The 18,045-nt window shown below is 41.4% G+C and overlaps 4 protein-coding genes across 8 annotated transcripts; 3 read left to right on the forward strand and 1 right to left on the reverse strand.

The window, feature by feature from the left end:
- The first annotated feature begins 82 nt into the window (after positions 1–82).
- On the forward strand, positions 83–2,573 carry pvalb9 (parvalbumin 9). Of its 2 annotated transcripts, XM_077625527.1 has the most exons (5): positions 83–289; positions 1,103–1,174; positions 1,607–1,739; positions 1,910–2,019; positions 2,345–2,573. In XM_077625527.1, exons 2-5 carry the CDS (start codon positions 1,114–1,116, stop codon positions 2,368–2,370), a joined length of 330 nt encoding a protein of 109 aa, XP_077481653.1. In that variant the 5' UTR covers positions 83–289; positions 1,103–1,113; the 3' UTR covers positions 2,371–2,573. The 2 variants fall into 2 exon arrangements, with proteins under 2 accessions (XP_077481653.1, XP_077481652.1); XM_077625526.1 differs by having other exon boundaries at positions 1,910–2,573.
- Positions 2,574–2,876: 303 nt separating this feature from the next.
- On the forward strand, positions 2,877–7,254 carry ccz1 (CCZ1 vacuolar protein trafficking and biogenesis associated). The gene is made up of 17 exons (XM_077625646.1): positions 2,877–3,031; positions 3,503–3,578; positions 3,675–3,771; positions 3,846–3,943; positions 4,012–4,105; positions 4,180–4,260; positions 4,327–4,374; positions 4,764–4,847; positions 4,965–5,140; positions 5,217–5,298; positions 5,372–5,433; positions 5,714–5,825; positions 6,087–6,120; positions 6,229–6,346; positions 6,658–6,816; positions 6,877–7,004; positions 7,082–7,254. Exons 2-17 carry the CDS (start codon positions 3,565–3,567, stop codon positions 7,135–7,137), a joined length of 1,443 nt encoding a protein of 480 aa, XP_077481772.1. The 5' UTR covers positions 2,877–3,031; positions 3,503–3,564; the 3' UTR covers positions 7,138–7,254.
- A 1,761-nt stretch (positions 7,255–9,015) lies between these two features.
- On the forward strand, positions 9,016–13,796 carry dlgap5 (discs, large (Drosophila) homolog-associated protein 5). Of its 2 annotated transcripts, none has more exons than XM_077625592.1 (16): positions 9,016–9,164; positions 9,825–10,069; positions 10,154–10,332; positions 10,556–10,627; positions 10,702–10,741; positions 10,859–10,942; positions 11,040–11,120; positions 11,246–11,308; positions 11,378–11,666; positions 11,750–11,838; positions 12,052–12,212; positions 12,273–12,374; positions 12,459–12,690; positions 13,021–13,317; positions 13,427–13,479; positions 13,580–13,796. In XM_077625592.1, the coding sequence occupies exons 2-16, from the start codon at positions 9,832–9,834 to the stop codon at positions 13,685–13,687; spliced, it is 2,088 nt and encodes a 695-aa protein (XP_077481718.1). In that variant the 5' UTR covers positions 9,016–9,164; positions 9,825–9,831; the 3' UTR covers positions 13,688–13,796. The 2 variants fall into 2 exon arrangements, with proteins under 2 accessions (XP_077481718.1, XP_077481719.1); XM_077625593.1 differs by having other exon boundaries at positions 13,021–13,305.
- rsph10b (radial spoke head 10 homolog B) lies at positions 13,727–18,045 on the reverse strand. 3 transcript variants are annotated; one of them, XM_077625602.1, is made up of 17 exons: positions 17,555–18,045; positions 17,402–17,477; positions 17,128–17,196; positions 16,900–17,067; positions 16,697–16,782; positions 16,504–16,624; positions 16,185–16,364; positions 15,788–15,890; positions 15,550–15,644; positions 15,279–15,468; positions 15,011–15,155; positions 14,854–14,933; positions 14,646–14,794; positions 14,448–14,552; positions 14,327–14,386; positions 14,177–14,222; positions 13,727–14,008 (listed from the first exon to the last, which is right to left on the reverse strand). In XM_077625602.1, exons 1-17 carry the CDS (start codon positions 17,671–17,673, stop codon positions 13,887–13,889), a joined length of 1,914 nt encoding a protein of 637 aa, XP_077481728.1. In that variant the 5' UTR covers positions 17,674–18,045; the 3' UTR covers positions 13,727–13,886. The 3 variants fall into 3 exon arrangements, with proteins under 3 accessions (XP_077481728.1, XP_077481727.1, XP_077481725.1); XM_077625601.1 differs by having other exon boundaries at positions 14,646–14,773; positions 15,279–15,644; XM_077625599.1 differs by having other exon boundaries at positions 15,279–15,644.

Consider the following 18,045-nt stretch of genomic DNA (forward strand, 5'->3'; position numbering starts at 1 on the left):
GGTGTTTTGGAGAGAGGGATGCTGCAAAAAAAGGGGGTGAGTGAGCATAGCCAAGAGAGGCATCAGAAAACTTGATTGGATTGGAGCTGAAGGCGAGCGTGAGCAGTGACTAGTGAAGAAAAAAAAATCCAGTGAATCCCACAAGTAGAGGAAGAGCAATTTGCGCCTGTATTTTAAATCCAAGTACGTACGTATCACCTTCCCACTATTTAACAAAGTCTGCCACTTTTCAGCACTGCAACAAACTCAGCTGCTGTTTTGGATTTGAGAGGACGCACGGTCGAAAAAGGTGAGTTGGATTTCTCCGATTCCAAAAATCTTAAGTCACACGACATTATACGTACTGCAAAATAAGGCTTGTGTTGTCATTTAGTTTTGTCGTTGGAAACTTGGCTTGTTGTATTGAAACTACTTGATGAGAGAGTCTTGGAAATGATGTCATGTTCTGCTAACAGAAAATAGAATTTTCTCATTGGAAATAATGCACTTTTAAAGTAACTATGTCCTTCTAGTGTTAAAACTGAGAAATGCAATGTAGGTTGAATTGAGGCTTCTTGTGTGGACCATCCATATTCAATGATTTTTAAATGTTGAGTCAATTTAACATTCTTTTATGGGCCATATTCAATGATATTTGAATTTAGAGTCCACTTAAGATTCTGTTGTGGGACGTATTCAATAATATTTAAATGTAGAGTCAATTTAAGATTCTTTTGTGGGCCAAAGTGCATAATAATGATAGTTTCAGTGGGCTGCAACCTGCATACCACTAGTGATATATACTCAAATGACACTGAAAAGCTACATAATTTGAACGCGTATACCTATAATGCCAAAATTATAGCACTATTTCCAATAATCACGCATCAGAAACCCAGCACTTCAATCCCTGCCAAGCCAATCAAGTAAAAAAGAAAGTGATTAAAAGGCCCCAACCGGCCATTTCGGCCATGAGCCAGCTTAGTCGGGCAAATAATGAAGTCATCATATCAACGGACCCGGAAGACTGAGCCAATGAAAACGTTGACCAGGAAAAATGGGAGAAATAGGATTTGACCTCAAAGTGGAGTGGCTTTAATTCCTTTTTCTTTAAACCCTGCAGAAAGAAGCAGCATGTCGCTCACCTCCATCCTCTCAGCGCAAGACATTGAGAACGCCGTGAAAGACTGTCAAGGTGACACTCGTGCACAAAAGTAGCAAACTAAATCAAGCCGCCGTTTTGATGACCTCAGCAAATAATATAAGAGACTTTGTAATCTTTTCGCGGGCCACGTTCATTTCGGGTCCGTGTGCTCTTATCGCCAGTTGAAGATGATTGCAAACGCTTTTCAATCATCTCGGTTGTTTTGGTGTTGCCGTGACTTTAAAAACTTACTGGGAACAGTTTGAATGTCTCCTCATTTGGTGTCTTTATCTTTATTTTTTTATACACAATGCTTGCATGAGCCATATTATATATTGTCTGATTTATTCTTACATTAAAAAAAACTGATTTATATGGTCGAAAATATTCATCCAAGTGATATTCGAACACAAATGGTGGAGCAACACACGTAGACAGTCAAAGACAGTTGAAATTATTCCAAATTTGCTTCCATTTCTTCAGTTCCCGACTCGTTCTGCTACAAAAAATTCTTCGGACTTTGCGGCCTCTCCTCCAAGACGCCCCAAGAGGTCCAAAATGTCTTCCGGATCCTGGACGAGGACAACAGCGGCTACCTGGAGGAGTCGGAGCTCAAGTGTGACACCGTCCACTTATCTGATATGACAGTGTGCATGACAGAGAGATTAAATCCCAGCACTTCCCATACCAACCCTTTTGTAATCCACGTGGATTATCAATGTACAAGTGTTATTCTGGCGGTGGGCCGGGTTACGTAATTCACCTTGCCGTGTCACTCTGGCGCAGGTTTTTCCTGCAGAGGTTCGTCCCCGGAGCCAGAAAACTGACCGAGGCGGAAACCAAAAGCTTCATCTCGGCGGCCGATGACGACAGCGACGGCAAGATCGGAGCCGAGGGTCGGTGTCCGATTTCCCGGGGGCCCGACAAACATTCGATGCCCGACGCTAGCGCTTTTCCTGAAGCGGTCGAGTTTTTAAATAAAGCTTTTCAATTATTCATGAGGTCGGGGTACTTTTGTATATGCAGTGCAGTTCTGTCTGCTTTCTTAAATAAAAGATGCCCGTTTATTTTATTTTTTTGGGAGGGTCATTTCAGTTCGGTGCCGTTGACATTGTTGCTTTAAAGTTTAGGGAAATTGAATAAACATATTTTAGTTAGCGTTGATGTTGGTGGTGTGTATTGCTATTATTGTTATATTGATGATGTTTTCTTTCTGTTTAGAGTTTCAGATGATGGTCCTGTCCTGAATCCTGCACAAGAGGCTCAGCAGTTCTTGTTTCAGTTCACATTGATTTTTTGGGGGGTTTGTTTTGTTGGCTTGGATTTCACCGGATAGTCTATCTTTAAATCTATCTCCTTCCATTGCTCATTTTCGGCAATACTGATGTCCGTCTGTCCTTCTAGGCCGAGACAATGAAATCATGAAATGTTATGACTCTGTTTATCCAAATAAAAGCTCTGAAACCTTCCCATTCCTTTTTCATGACATTCCCATGATTATAAATTTAAGTAGTTCTATTTTAACACATGCAAAACGTATGAATAAAAAATAAACAAACAAATAAACAACAACATGACACCAGAAATGAATTTAAGGGAGGGCAATCACTTCGTCAATGAGATAAACATTATGAGCATTTTACGTTGTAAGAACATTGATTTAAAGACCCACTTAAAATGTTGAAAACAAAATAATAATTTTCAAATTGCCATTATGTTATATTTATTTTTCGGATAGAACCATGTAGTCAGTGCTTTCACTGCGTTCCTACCCGGACTGTTTTAGGTGTGCAACCAAGCTGTCAAAAGCAGGAAGTAGCTGATGTAAATTCTCGCATCTTGTATTTTCGAAACATTTTCTGTAACACGACAACAGGCATTTTATATCCCCAATTTATGATATTTAAGGTAAGATATTTTTTCTGTCATTCAGTGTTTCCATTTTGTTTCGTATCTGTGCACCGGAAACTAAGCTAACCTGCTAAGTGGATTTTAGCTGCATTCTACGCATTGCATTTTGCTAACTGGATTTATGATTACAGGTCCAGAAAAAAACGGTGATGAAATGCTTAAAACATAAATGCTATTCAATATAAGATTTAGAGTGTTTGTTGATTTATTAGTAAGCAGTACAGTAGAAATGTTGCACTATAACTCTAACTGCAGTATAATACAGTTTCGCTGTGTTGTGAATAACACTAGTACACAGTATTGTATTATTTTTTTGTTTAAATAACTTCTGCAACTTATAAATGTCTGATTTGTTTAACGTCTAGGAACAGACTATTTTTCCACTTAAAAATGTAATGGTCTTTTTAAACTACATTTCCTCAAAAGTACCTCTTTTTTATTTTTATTTTTTATTTTTTTACCCCACAGGCAAACGGCATGCTTGACAAACATTTATTCGTGCAAAGGAAATCCAGACAAACGTGACACTGATGCTCATGATTAGGTAATAAAACAGACTTCTGTTTTTTATCATAAGCAGTCAGCATAACCATTAAGTTGTCTTAAAACATGATACATTTCTTGTTCTTTTGTCTTGTAGTCCCAGGATGGCCTCAGGAATGCAGGAGAAACAGTATACGGCTTCTCTACTTAATTTCTTCGTTTATAATCCAACATTTGGACCCCGGGAAGGAGAGGTGAGTCTTCAGTTTGCCTTATTATACAAACTGTTGATTAAAACCCATGTCATGGGATTTTTTTTAAAATTTAGGAAGAAAAAAAGATTCTATTTTATCACCCCAACGAAGTGGAGACGAACGAGAAGATACGAAACGTTGGCCTTTGTGAGGCCATCGTCCAGTTCACCAGGTAGTCACGACAAAACCGAAAATACGGTAATCAGCTGAAATCAAAACTCTTTTTTTTTTGCTCTTTAGAACATTCTGCCCGACAAAACCAGCCAAATCCTTACACACGCAGAAAAACCGACAGTTTTTCTTTGAGCCTGAGGACAATTTTTGGATGGTCATGGTAATGTTGTAAACCTTTGACTTGAATATATCTTCACAAAACCCGATTTGTTTTGAGTCAAATTTACTGCGCAGGTGGTCCGGAATCCGATGATTGAAAAACCAAACAGAGATGGAAAACCACCCACGATAGAATATCAAGAGGAGGAAATACTTGTGAGTGTTTGTTGTCTTTTGACACACTTTTAAATGTTTAAGTTTTTTGTTTTCGTCTTCTTTTAGGACACAGTTTATCGAGCTGTGGTAAAGCAGTGCTACTCTATGTATAAGGTAAGTCCATTTTCTCAATTCAGGTTACCTTCTGTTTACAATATTTTTTGGACTATAAGTCGCACCAGCCAAAGAATAGACAATGAAGAAGAAAAAAAATATTAGTCACACTGGAGTTTGTCTAAGTCGCATTTTTGGAACGGCAATTTTGATCATAAACAAAAAAAAACGGGCTAAATAGGTGTCTGTTATAATTGTTTTCAGCTAACTATAGCATAAAAATATTAAAGGGCTCTTGGTGGTCAGAGAGAAAGAATAAAAACATATATAGGTCGCACTTGAATATTAGTCGCAGATGATGAAAAAAAGTGATTTATAGTTTGGACAATACGGAATACGTGATGGCATTTTATCGACATTTTTGTGTGATGACATTTCATTTGCCACAGCTTTTCAATGGTACTTTTAGTAGAGCCATGGAGGCCGGCGGAGTGGAGCTTTTAACTCAGAAGCTGGAAAAATTCTTCTACAGAGTAAGAAATAATACAGTCAAGGAAGTATTTTAAGTATTTAAAAAAAAAAGAAGTTATTGCAATGATGAATGGGAGGCAGCCAATGAATTCATCGGACCTTCATCCCGGTCTTTCCAGTATCTACAGACACTCCACCTGCAGTCATGTGACCTCCTGGACGTATTTGGAGGCATCAGCTTCTTCCCTTTAGACAAGATGACATACCTGAAGATCCAGTCGTTCGTCAACCGCGTGGAGGAGAGTCTCAGCCTCGTCAAATATACCGCCTTCCTCTATAACGATCAGCTCATCTGGTAACGGGGGAAAAAGCCCGTGTAGTATTCGCCGCTCGTTGTTTCCGCCGGCGTGAAATTGTCTTTGTGGGCGCAGGAGTGGTCTAGAACAGGACGACATGAGGATCCTGTACAAGTATTTGACCACGTCGCTGTTCCCAAGGCACTCTGAACCAGAGGTGATACATATTTGTACACATGTATTGCACGTTTTTTTCGAATTTGAGAAGTCCTTATTCTATCTGTTTATAGTTGGCTGGTAGGGACTCTCCTCTTAGGCCAGAAGTTGCTGGCAATTTGTTGCACTATGGAAGGTAAGGCTTGACAAAAGTTATTGTACACCTCAACTTTTACAACGGGTATTTTACTTAATTAGTATGGTAGTGGATTTTAATGGGATGCAATGCAAGAGTTTTAGTAAATGTAACGGGCATAACAAACATGGATATTAGGGTTAAGTTCTACTCTTGTTGTTCACATTTTGGCTCAATTTGCACACAAAAAATCCTCTTAAAAAAGATTTTATTGGATAATTTCAATTATTACAGAGCTTAAGGTCTCTTCTGCTTTCATAAGCGGTCATATTCTATGCAGGTTTTTGACAGGACCGTCAAATCTCAAAGACCCCGAGGCCAAATTCCGTTTTCCCAAAATATTTGTCAACGCAGAAGATGGCCACGAAGAGCTGCACCTTATTGTGTACAAGGTATTTTAAACTCTTATTGTAATATTTCATTTTTTCTTTTTTCTTGCAATATCATATCATGTCACCTTTAGTGACATTTGGAGAGAAGTCCCTGATTTTCATGGTGTTAGTGGTTGAAATGCGTGTGAAATACGCCAAAGCGCTAACGGAGGAAATGGATTTTGGAGGATTAGACGTGCCTTTTAAAACTAATTAGCGCACACATCCTGTGATTCTCATCTCTCTTCAATCAATTTGTGTTCATGACCTTCTCTTTTTTAGGCAATGAGTGCCGCCGCCTGTTTTATGGTTAACGGTGAGCATCAAATTTGGAGGTTTAAAAAAATGTGTATTTTATTTTTTAGCCCAATTCTCACGGTGGCTTGCAGTTTGCCAAAAGTGACTTGGATCATGTTTTACCTAGCTTCCGTGGAGATGACGAGGGAGTTCTGCGAGCAGCTGGACGGCCTCGTGGGACCGCAGCTCACCCTGCTGGCGTCCGATATTTGCGAACAGTTCACCATCAACCGTAGGATATCGGGGTCAGTAGACATGTCCTTGTTTGTAGTTTGTTCTACAACCAAAGTGACAGAAATGACCAAACGTGCATCGCAATCTTGCTTGAATTGAGCTCATTTTACATGACAATATTTTCCTGACAAATCTATTATCCTGGCAACCTTTGGGAGATTCCAGTATTTCCAGTTTCCATCTTGTTTTTAGATACATTGGCGACTGTAATTAACTGTAATGGACTTTAGTGAAGAAGCCAATGAATTAGTAATTGACGTCCTGCCAATGAGAAACCTAATATGTTTTCCCTCTTCTTTTTTGTTTTTGTTTTGTTTTGGAGGCCTGACAAGGAGCCTCAGTTTAAATTCATCTACTTCAACCACATGAACCTGGCGGAAAAAAGCACAATACACATGAGGAAAACAGCCAGCGTATGTCTCACGTCTGTCCACCCGGATCTCATGAAGATTCTCGGGGACATCAACTGTGACTTTGCCAGGTAAATGTTCACTTTCATCTAACAAAAAACAAAAATAGAATCGCATTTTTTTTTCTCCAGAGTTGACGAAGATGAAGAAGTCATCGTGAAAGCCATGACGGACTACTGGGTGGTCGGCAAAAAGTCAGACCAGCGAGAACTCTACGTCATCTTAAACCAGAAGAACGCCAATTTGATCGAAGTCAACGGTATGTCCGCGCCAAACTTGTCACGCCAAATTCCAAGTTTAGTTTCGGTGACCTCCCTTTTGCCTTCTTTTGCGCAGAGGAAGTGAAGAGACTTTGTGCGACGCAATTCAACAATATATTTTTCCTGGACTGATGGAAAAGACGACACAGACATTGTTGGACCACACTACAAACTGTCAGTGTTGTAGAGTATCACGACAGCAACGTGTAATGCAATACTTGCGTTGTAAAATAAAAAAAACAAAACAAGGTTTTCTCATTTTTTATTTAAACTTAAAAATGTCATTGCTTTTTCTAATTAAATGTACAAATGTCATTTGTTTTGTTTCGTCATTTTCCTTTTAAGATGTCACTGTGGTATGTGTAAATCATCAGAACCTGTATTTTAACAATGCTACTACATTTGAATAAATTATGTAGTATTTTACATAGTAGTAGTAAGAATGTTTTTTTATAGAAAGTTATATTTTATTTGTTCAATGTTTCAAAAATCACCTTACGGTCCAATATGTACTATAAATTCATTAAAAACAGAGATATTTTTTTACTTTATTTATTGCTTACGATAGTAAAAAGGCAACCATTTTCATTTATTCATTGGCATCCATTTAGTCCAGGGGTGTCCAAACTTTTTGCAAAGAGGGCCAGATTTGGTAAGGTGAAAATGTGTGGGGGCCGACTATTTAGCCTGACATTCTTTGAATGTAGTAGTAGTAACTAACCATGGAAATTTGACCGTTATGGTTTTTTTACGGTGGAACAAACAGAAACAAATAAATCCGTTCCTCTTGTTTGGCCCTTCAGACTCTGGAGGTCCAGAAGCTCTTCACTCACGTTCATGTCATTGTCCACTCCTCTTAAAAAGATCAGTAACTGAGCGGTGTCGGACGCATCCGTGCTTTCATCGCACGCTAACGAGAAAAAGTCAAACTCAGTTCCTTTTGCCTCTAACTGTCTCTTAATATCTAATGAAACGTCTTCAATTCTCCGTACCACAGTATTACGAGCCAGGCAAATATTGGCAAACTCTTGCTTCTTCGCGGGACAAATTTTCTCAACCATTTTCATTACACAGTCTTTAATAAATTCACCCTCAGTGAAAGGTTTGCAGTGCTTTGCAATCAGCGTTGCCACTTCGTAGCTTGCCTTTGTGGCATTTTCATTTGACTCACGGACTCTTGTGAAAAAGCTTTGCTGTGCCGTTAAAACAGCTTCCAGTTGCTTCACTTTTTTACCGCGTTTGTTCCCAGTTAGCTTGTCGTAGCTAGCATGTTTCGTCTGGTAGTGCCTCTTGATGTTGAATTCCTTGAAAACAGCCAGTCACTTGGCAAATTAGGCAGACACAGTTGTTTCGTATTTCAGTGAAAAAATACTCAAATTTCCACTTGTCCTGGAAGCGGCGGCCCTCGCGGTCAACTTTCCTTTTTTTGTTTACAGACGCCATGTTAGAAATGGGCTGGGCTGAAACGATCACGCAAGGTCAAGGGTCACGGCGGCCAGAGTGCGGCCACAGGGCTACTGCCATCTTCTGGTGAAATGAAAAATATGAAAAATAGCTTTTTGTACACATGTATTTTATACTGTGGTCAACAGTGCTGGCGGGCCGCATATTATTGATTTCATGATGAAAAAAAAAAAAAAAAAAAAAAAAAAATTAAAAAAAAAAAAAAATTCATGATAGAGGCCGCGGGCCGGTAAAAATTTGTCCACGGGCCGCAATTGGCCCGGGGGCCGGACTTTGGACATGTCTGTTAGTCGAAATGGATTGGACGTCTATCGCCTCAATGAAAATACAATTCGGTACATTAATATTATTTGGGCCATGTTATCTATAATTTTTGCGAAGTTTAATTCTCATTTTATAAAGTTGGTAAATCATTTTGTGTTGCACTAAAATCGACTCTTGTGCATACATTTGAATATTCTTTCTGTATGTTACACGTATGTATTTCAATTAAGTTCATTAAAAAAAGCCAATAGGAATTCTGCAGTCAAATGACGTTAGGCCAATAGGAATTCTGCAGTCAAAGACGTTGAGCCAATCAGAACCCGAATAACGTTTTTCAAATGAAAACAGCCTATAAATTTCCGCCTGAAGTTGTTGTCCGTCTACCGCTTCAAATTGAACGCTCTACTGCATTTTGTTGACTCCTGCACAAAGTAAGACTTTTGAAATAATTATCTGCTGATAACGTTTCGATACTTCGCTCTTTTAATACTTTGTTAACCTGGTTTGTAGCCTCCTGAAATACTGTAAAGAACGTAGTGAGCGGTACTCGTGTTAAACGGGAAGTTGGATTCGTGATTTTCGAACAACAAATATAACGCCTTTTCCATTAGTTTATTAAAGTAGTCGAAATTACATTTATTTATTTATGTTTTTTACATTTGGTTACTCGAACAAACACTAGTTAGCGAGCTAATGACTCGAGTCGTTCTTTTAAAACATGAAAGTGCCGACTATGAAACGTATTAGAGTGCTACACCAAAATGCATTTGCGTAAAACAATGTACAAAAACTGTACAGGTTCCTCAAATGACTGGAAATAATGGAGAGGAACTGTTTAAGTGACTGTTTAATGTTTAAGTTGGTTCTTCCCAGCCAAAAAGGACTGGACGTCTCGCGCCGTCACTGTCGGTGAACTTTTTGGGTCCAAAATCGATTCTAGTTAGCATGAATGTACCCCTTTTCTGTTCATTAGTTTGAAGTTCAAATCCTTGAGTAACAGGTGAAAATGGCATAGTACTAAACATAAAAACTACCTAACTCCTGTATTACTTCATGACTCATTTCCCATCTTTTGTTTTATTCCACCTTAGGCCCACCATGACCATGGAATCGCGATTTTCTTACTTGCGCCATCGGGACAGCAGCACGGACATGCTGAAGGTCAAAATGTCCCGCCGAGTGAGTCGAACGCAGAAGGAAAACCGAGAACGGCTTTTGGACGCCAGGAGACCACTGGCCGATGTCCACGAGCCCTCCTGCTTAGCCGCTTCCTCGGTTGCGCCAGACGCAACTCCGATGAACGAGCAAAAAAACGTGCAAGGAAAATCCACCAGAAGTCCGTTTGTTGTCCTTCCAACGTTTTGAGCACCCAAAAGTACTCGCATTCTTCTTGTGTCATGTCATTTTTTTTTACCTGCAGGCAAAGCCGCGGAGGAGAGGCTGAAGCAGCTTGCGCGCTGGAAGGAGAGAAAAGTCATCCAGAAAGAAAAGCAAATGCAGCAACAGAAGCCAGTGTTCAAGACTGGCATGTATCGTCCCAAAGACACTGTTTTCATCTTGCCTCCAGCTTCGGGAGCGTCGGCTAAGGCAAAGAATGTAGTAAGTGGGGGGGAAAAACTCACTCCTCCTGTGACATTTTCCATTAGTCGGCTTTATCCGTTACATTTTGGATTATTAAAAATGCCTTTAAGATGGATTTTCAGCATTTACTTTGACACCTGTGCAATTGAGTACACAACAGGAAGATGGAGTGTTCTGCAATCTTTGCAATTGTAATAATTGTACTTTTTTTTTTTTCTTATTTTTTTATTTTTTATGCTAGGTAAAAACAGTTCCAGCACAGAGCAACCGAGTCACTCGCTCCATGAAACAACAGCAGCCACCTTTTCAGAAGGTACCGTTCAGGCAGAAAAGACAATATGGAATAAATTTTCCTAAGTCTAAGTTTGTCTTATTATACTTTTGCAGCCACTCAAGTTGCAGACTTTAAACACAGCAGGGAAAAAAGGTACGGTCCATTTTCATCTGTATGTCTGCCATTTTAAAGTCCTTGACGGCAATGGACGTCCAAGCCGTTTAGACTGGAAGAGGCTGGCAGCGAATGAACATCTCCCCCTCTTTTCAGATCCAGCTACGACTCTCCGACAAACCAGGGGAGCATCCGTCAAAGCTGCTTCCGCTGTGGATAACAAAGTCAACGTCTATGCTGGTGACTACGAAGGAGGGCGTGGTGGAGTTGCTTTAGTAGAACCCCCCGCCCCTGCTAACCCTCTTTATTTTTCTTATTTTCCCCGTTTGCATTGTAGTGAAGCCGAAGGCGCAAGGGCCGTCAAGCAGATTGGCTAACAGGCCCATTGCAGCCGTCAAAAACCTTGACAAATCTCCCAGTAAGAAATCTTGGTGTTAACTCATTAGCGACCAATACTTTATTATTAAAATATTTGACAACCTTTTTGACAATTGATTAAAATTTTAAACTAAAATCATCCAAATATTGATCACACCATTTCAGATCAGAGAATCACAAGAAGCCGGGCCCTTGTTTTACAGTTGCCGCAAGCTCCAACAAACCAAAGTAAGGGCACCATTACAGTATGGTGGAATTTGACCGAATAATTCTGAAACAATTGCGGATCTTTCGCAGATGAACACGTCGTGAAGCCCACCTCGTTCGCCCCCGACGACTTCGTGTTCAAAGCTCCCGACGGCTTGAAAACCTTCACCATCGCACCGCTCACCCCACGCTCGGCGGATCGATTTCTTACCCCGAGGTTTACCTCGCCCGTTTTCACGTCCGCCGTCGTGGCTTCCTCTCCCGCCGCCAAAGAAGCTGCCGGGCCAAGTGGATCCTCTCCTCTGAAATCCCCTCTTCGGGTGGCTTCTCCTAGTCCGAGCAGCCCTACTGAATCAAAGCACGATGTTCCATACTTTAGGTAAAACAAATCTTTATTTCGTTCAGTCTCACCTTTTTTTTGGAGCAAAGTAGCACTTCTATATTGTTCTTTATGACATCCAGGACGGAGATGGCCAACGAGACGGACAGACTGACTGCACTTTGCGCGCAGTGGGATGCCAAAGTGGATGATGAGTCCATTCCTGAGGAAAGTGAGTCATAAGAACACTTCCGTCACGCAGGGGTGTGTGTGTGTGCCATTTGCTGCCACCATTAATTGCCAACTTATAGATTACCAATGAATCAACTATTTTCATTGTTGATGAATCACTTTAAAAATGTCCTGAATCGTGATTTTGTTGTTGTATTTTGTATTTTTTGGCGCAAATCTTATTTTTTCAATTTTTTTTTCCCGTTTGCATCAGTGAGAGGTCGCATTCGTACAACTGTGGGGCAGGCCAGGCTGCTCATGAAGGAGCGTTTCAACCAATTTAGCGGCCTGGTGGACGACTGCGAGCTTCAACGAGGGGAGAAGATGACCACCTGCAGTGACCTGCAGGGTTTTTGGGATATGGTTTACTTCCAGGTGAATCCTAAACACTGATATTAATCCCCAGGCAGAAATATGACCCATTGCTGTTTTCAGGTGGAAGATGTAATCAACAAGTTTGAGTCCCTTAAAGCAGCAGAAGGACGAAGTTGGGCGGAGGAACGCAGACCGTCACCGAGACAGAGGAAACCGGTCAAGGTGACTGACCCAATACCTTTTGGAATGGGGGGCCTTTTCGGCATTGTAGTAAATATTTTTCTTTTTTTGTGGTGGTGATGGCAGAAGGCTGTCGCGGCAACGACCAAGCCAGTGGTGAGTAAAGTGGCGGCAAAGTCTCGCCTGGCCGAGGTGAAAGCGGCCATGAGAGCCAGAAAGGCAGCAGCGGCGACCAAATCGGCGGCGGGCGACCAAAATGCTGAGCACAGCCCGGCCGTTGGAGCCCAGCAAAGTCAGCCTGACACTGTGGTCTTTGATGGAGGTTTCTTTTGTGTGGAGAGCCCTGTCAAGACGCAAGGTACAAAATCTAATTGGCGTTTTGTTTTCTCGTGAAATTAAGATTCTGGATTTTTTTTCTGTCAATTACACTTCTAATTACTAAAAGCACAGTTAGAAAATCTGGCAAAGTTTATTTTTCCTGATAGCCACCCTGATATTTTTCTTTTCATTTCTTTAAAAAATTAAGATTTTTTTTACATAATGTTTTGAATAGCTCAACTTTTTAACATACATTTTACAATCACAATCATAGTATCTATTGCCCGCCCTACCTTTAAAGACGTCTGTCTCCTTCCACTTTTGAAGTAACAAAGACTTAAACGACACGAATTCTCCTACTGACCCGCAGTTTGCGTGAGAAGATCCAGCCGCCTGAGCGCCGCAGCGCCTCCGCTGTCCTCCCCCCTCGTGTCCACTCCCACCCCGAGAAGAGTCACTCGCCGCTCACTCGCTTTGGGGACGCCCAGTCAGCCCGACGGCGCTCTCACGCCGCTCGCACGCATCTTCACCCGAAGCCTCCGATGTTCGCCGGCGACCCTGCCCGCCACACCTCGGCCCTCCCAACTAGAAAATACTTCAGACGGCACACAGCTGGAAAAAGCCCCCACTCCATCTATGACATCCCGGGACGAAGGTATGATGAACCGTAAGACACATTTTAATATTCTGCGGCGCATTGTTTAGGAATAACTGCACTCTAAATCTTGGTTTTGTGTAAATGGGTGTTTTTTTATTCCTTGTTTGTTTTTCTCCAGTTTTGCGCTCTGTCATAACAGCGCCTTCCCCATTAACTCTGCAGCCACCACAGGTTTAAACCCTTAACTTTTTTTTATTTATATAGTAATTGATAGAACTCTACAAGACTTTGATTGTTAATTTTGTACCACTCTGGACAAATTTTTTTCCAGGGCCAGAACGCAGAGGCATCTATGCTTCTCTTCACTCCAAACCCTAAAGACAGAATCCGACCATCCGTGTGCCCGAAGGACCTCATGTACTTTACTCCACCGCTGTGATGTTAATCACAGCTCTATCAATCTGTTTGTAAGGGAAGACAACTTTGCAAAAGTTTTATTTGGAAGCATAAAGATATTGTTGCAAATAAAGTTGGAAGTTCTTATGCTATCCCGTTTTCTTGATGTAATGCTGCGGAGATGCAAATGGGAAGAGAGAGCCCTCTAGTGCCACAAACTCGATGCTTTTTTCCCCCCTCCTTTACAGAAAGTTAAGGTCAACAGCGGGGAAGAAGATACGGTTGAAGAAGTGATGGATTTTGTGACTCCATGCATCCAGTTCACGGTCTTGGGCCAGCGTTTGTTGCCATTGACGAGCTAGTGCTGCAAATACAGACAACATTACTTTGTAAAGTAGTGGCTGGTGAGTAAATACTGCTTTATTTGTAAAATTACCCAGGTTTGTTTTAAACCCAAGCAATGCAGCTAAATTGTGAATCCACGCAAATTACCGCAAGTTTGTATATTTTGTGAATATCTTTTAATACAAACCTGATGAAGATCGTGACGGTCCGATCTTGGGGTAAGGACCGGTCATCTGTGGAACAAATTTAGTTTCACTTGTTAAATTGACTTGTCGTCTTATAATTGATACTAGATAGGAACTCCCAGCTGAATTTTTGACTAGTGTGTTTGCCTAACCTGCTGACACTTGACCTCCCCACAACCAAGAAGTACCTCATAGAATTCCAGAAAAACAATCTGGAGTGGGGAAAAGGGCAAAATGAACTAGGTTTATTTTATTTTTATTTTTTTACTATACCTCTATTTCCATGCAAGCAGACACATTGCTAGGATCGAGGGTCTCTGCAGAGATGATCTCTATCACCCTGGAGATGGTCAAATCGGTATCGTAAAGGTTGAGATCCTAATGAGACCAGCAAGCATACATAGGGTTTTCGTTGTTTTTGAGGGGAAAAAAGGCTAGAAGAGAGAAAACTTGTTCACATCACATTTTTACCTGAAATATCCACAATATGTGGCGGTTTGTCATGGTTCTGTCATCCCTGGGGGGTTTGTTGACTTTGGAGTAGGTCTGATATAACTTCCAGCATTTTGTTAGGAAGTCCACAGCCACAATTGTTCGTTCTGGTGGTTTAAAAAGGAAGCCTGCACCCCCCACAAATATATGATTATAATCCATACGTTCTGTCTTGAATTGTTTCTACCTTTGACGTTCTTGGCGTTTGGAAAAATGTCCTCGAGCAGCAATTTGGAGAAGCAATCGGCCAGGATGTAATTAGGTGTACTAGAACAAAAGAATAAATCTCACTGCATATTTATTCGATTTGGTCAGGCCTTTATCGAACTTGGAGAATTTTCTACACTGTGAGCTTGTTTCCAAGGGAGGGCCTTTCTTCCTCCAAGTCCTTGTGGTAGATGTGGTAGGCCACGATCACAAGGCAGCTAAGGAAGCGACTGAGCATTATGGGAGTGAAGGGGGAGTGAACCTCTGCTGGATCTGGATTATCTGACGCCAAATAAAGCAAAAGAAAATCCATTTAGGTCCAATTTATGTTGACCGGGAGGGGCAAACAAGTGGAGGAGCCGCCCTTGTTTACTTTTGAGGACTTTCTCTCCAAGTTGCGCTCACCTCGAATGTAAATGTCGAGCTTTGCTATGCTGGCGCAGCGATGGTGGACGTAACAGTCTTTGAATAAGCGCCATAGCTGCATGCGGGACAGCAAGAAAGCGCCCCCCGGAATTTGAGGGTTGCCCAGTCGGCAGTAGAAACGATAGATGGATCTCAGCTCCGTCTTGTACCTCAGCAGTAAAAACCTCACCTGAACCGCCGAATGGCAACACAGGAAAGAAATCACAATTAGATCGCAATGCAAAGGCGTGGTTGCCAAGTGGGAACAGACTTGTTTGTGCTCAACGTGTCGGTTTTTCTCTGGGAATTTCTCCAAGATGCAGTCTATGTTGACTGTCATGTCTGGTCCCAGAGATTCTCCCATACCTGATAAGAGGAATATACACAAAAAGCAAAAATTATCATGCCTCCTTCAATCCAATTTAACTGGCATGATCATGTTTCAGTGCCCAAACCACCTCGGCAATCTGTCTAGGATTGAGTTAAAATATTGCGCAGAGGTGGCTTACCATGTAGAACAGGAGCTTGGTTTGCAATCATAAAGGGAGACACCATCTTGTCGTTTAGGAATTGTCCTTCAAAAACATAGCCGTCCTTGAGGGTAACTTTTCCCTAAAGATAAATACAAACGGTCACTTAAAAGAAGTGAGCTAACATTGACAAATAGCTATCGAACTAACTGGCTCGATAAACGCTTCATAACACAGACAATCATCTAGCTACCAAGCTTGGTATATTGAGATATGCAGATAGACACTACCTAATGTGAATATCTGACTAGCATAAATACTATTGTAGATTGTATTCATACCAACAGCAGCATTGTGATCTCTCCCCCCCCCCCCCCCCCCCCCCCCCCCCCCAAAAAAATCTAAGCACAAGATAGGAAAGCCATATTGAATTCACCTTGCCATGTTTCTTATTGTCCTGCCATCCTCCTTCATAAATGGCCCCGCCGGCATAGTAAAAGATTCCCGGTCCATGCCTGTTACCATGGAAAAAATCCCCCGTGTACTGATTGCTGGGACGGAATTCCGCTCCGGGCTCCGTTCGCTTCATGAGCCACACGTGGGTGCCGTGGCCTTGCTGCCAGAAAGGACATTTTCAATTAGAATATGTACCGTGCAGTTGTGGCTTCCATGACCAACTACCCGCATGTCATAAATTGACTTGACGTGTAGAAAAGGATCCAAAGGATCATGTCCTTTTTAGCAAATGTCTGTACCTGGACTCCGTCATGCCAGTTCCCAACGTAGAGCTGTCCCAGATTCAGCCACCTCATGGTGCCCTCTCCATTTCTCAAGTTCTGCTTCCACTCACCAAAATGAATGTTTCCAGAAGGGTAGCTGTGACGGCCAGAGTTTGGAGAATTTGCTCAGCCTGTGTTCACGTGCCAAGAAGGCCTAACCAAAGCTCACCATCTCACTCCCCATCCCACTCTTTCATTCATCACCCAGTTGCCTTTGTACCAAGATGTCTCTTCTTGGTTATAATACACTGTACCCTAAAAAAGAGCGATGGAGCACAAAAACAGAGTTCCATATGAACCAGAACCTCTTTGATCCAAATGGCATCTTTGAGAATTCCACTCTTAAAAAGTTGGGGGGCGACGACATGTTACCTTTCCGTGTCTTCTGCTCTGATTCCATTGCCCTTTGTACATCACATTGCCGCTTTTGTAAGCTCCATGGCCGTGCCTGACGCCATTCCAGACGTCCCCTTCATAAGTGCTGCCGTCTGGCCAAGCGTACTTCCCTTGGCCCATCGGCATGTTGCGCACAAACTCTCCCTGGGAGCATTTCCGTTCTTAAATTTCATTCCTATTCTTTAAATTACCGGCCCGTCCTACCTCGTACGTCACCTTGTCGGCCCACGTAAAGACACCTTGTCCGTGCATAACTCCCATGGAAAACGCCCCCTTTTAAAAAGACCGCTTTAAATGACGTTTTAATTCATACATTTAAGACTCATGTTTTGGGAATAAAAAGAAATGTACACATCTTTCACAGTAAGCAACAAGATATGTATTTGGATAAAATTAGAAAGAACTTCATGGATTGGGGTTGATTTTGACAAGAAAATATTGAATGAGAAAGATGATTTTCTTTTTTAAATACTAGTACCGTGTAAGAATGTCCTCCTTTAAACTTGGCAGTTCCTCTCCCGTGGAACACTCCTTCTCTGGTTTCCCCCTCGTATCTGTCCAAAAGACACCATGTCCCCGTATTGCAAAAACATTGACTAAATGAATCAAATCCACGATTTTTTTTATTTACTTCTGATAAGTTAAAACATAGAATAAAGGGACGTCTTGCAAACCATCGTCTTGCTGCCCGTCGGAGTCCTGTGGAGAGAGTTTAGGAAATCGTGCTGAATTTAAATTGCCCTGTAGCATCTCCAATTATTTTAATTTAAAAAGAATGATAAATTAATAGACTAGCAGTTCGTGATTATATAAATATGTGAAAAAACATGTTTTCGATTAACTTTTATGTACTCTGTCCGTAAACCAGGAAGAAAACAAATGGTATCCATGGCAACTAAAAGACTGTCTTTGTTTTTTTTTTTAAAGGGACCTACAGTAAAAGGAGACGGAACCGGCATAAAACCCCAAAAAAGTACAGCATTGCCGATGTCATCAGTCATGTAAGGCTACTGCAAAAGTATAGTTATATTTTGTCACACTCCAACCGAATGGGTCAAAGTACCACAATACAACAAGCCCTAGTATTTGTACTTTTTTGAATATATACTACTAGATTAAAAC

Source organism: Stigmatopora argus, chromosome 18 (genome assembly GCF_051989625.1).
Source record: "Stigmatopora argus isolate UIUO_Sarg chromosome 18, RoL_Sarg_1.0, whole genome shotgun sequence".
Taxonomy (NCBI): Eukaryota; Metazoa; Chordata; class Actinopteri; order Syngnathiformes; family Syngnathidae; genus Stigmatopora; species Stigmatopora argus.

Excerpts from the sequence above, each read along its gene's own strand:
- pvalb9 (XM_077625526.1), top strand. The coding sequence starts at position 1,114 with ATGTCGCTCACCTCCATCCTCTCAGCGCAAGACATTGAGAACGCCGTG. Across the intron at positions 1,175-1,606 it reads CGCCGTGAAAGACTGTCAAG|TTCCCGACTCGTTCTGCTAC; the intron begins GTGACACTCGTG and ends CCATTTCTTCAG. Across the intron at positions 1,740-1,909 it reads CTGGAGGAGTCGGAGCTCAA|GTTTTTCCTGCAGAGGTTCG; the intron begins GTGTGACACCGT and ends ACTCTGGCGCAG.
- ccz1 (XM_077625646.1), top strand. Across the intron at positions 5,141-5,216 it reads TATAACGATCAGCTCATCTG|GAGTGGTCTAGAACAGGACG; the intron begins GTAACGGGGGAA and ends TTGTGGGCGCAG. Across the intron at positions 6,817-6,876 it reads ATCAACTGTGACTTTGCCAG|AGTTGACGAAGATGAAGAAG; the intron begins GTAAATGTTCAC and ends TTTTTTCTCCAG.
- dlgap5 (XM_077625592.1), top strand. The coding sequence starts at position 9,832 with ATGACCATGGAATCGCGATTTTCTTACTTGCGCCATCGGGACAGCAGC. Across the intron at positions 10,333-10,555 it reads CGGCTAAGGCAAAGAATGTA|GTAAAAACAGTTCCAGCACA; the intron begins GTAAGTGGGGGG and ends TTTTTATGCTAG. Across the intron at positions 11,839-12,051 it reads TGAGTCCATTCCTGAGGAAA|TGAGAGGTCGCATTCGTACA; the intron begins GTGAGTCATAAG and ends CGTTTGCATCAG.
- rsph10b (XM_077625599.1), bottom strand. The coding sequence starts at position 17,673 with ATGCTACAGGGCAATTTAAATTCAGCACGATTTCCTAAACTCTCTCCA. Across the intron at positions 16,365-16,503 it reads ACTGGCATGACGGAGTCCAG|CAAGGCCACGGCACCCACGT; the intron begins GTACAGACATTT and ends CCTTTCTGGCAG. Across the intron at positions 14,795-14,853 it reads AAACGCCAAGAACGTCAAAG|GCTTCCTTTTTAAACCACCA; the intron begins GTAGAAACAATT and ends TGGGGGGTGCAG.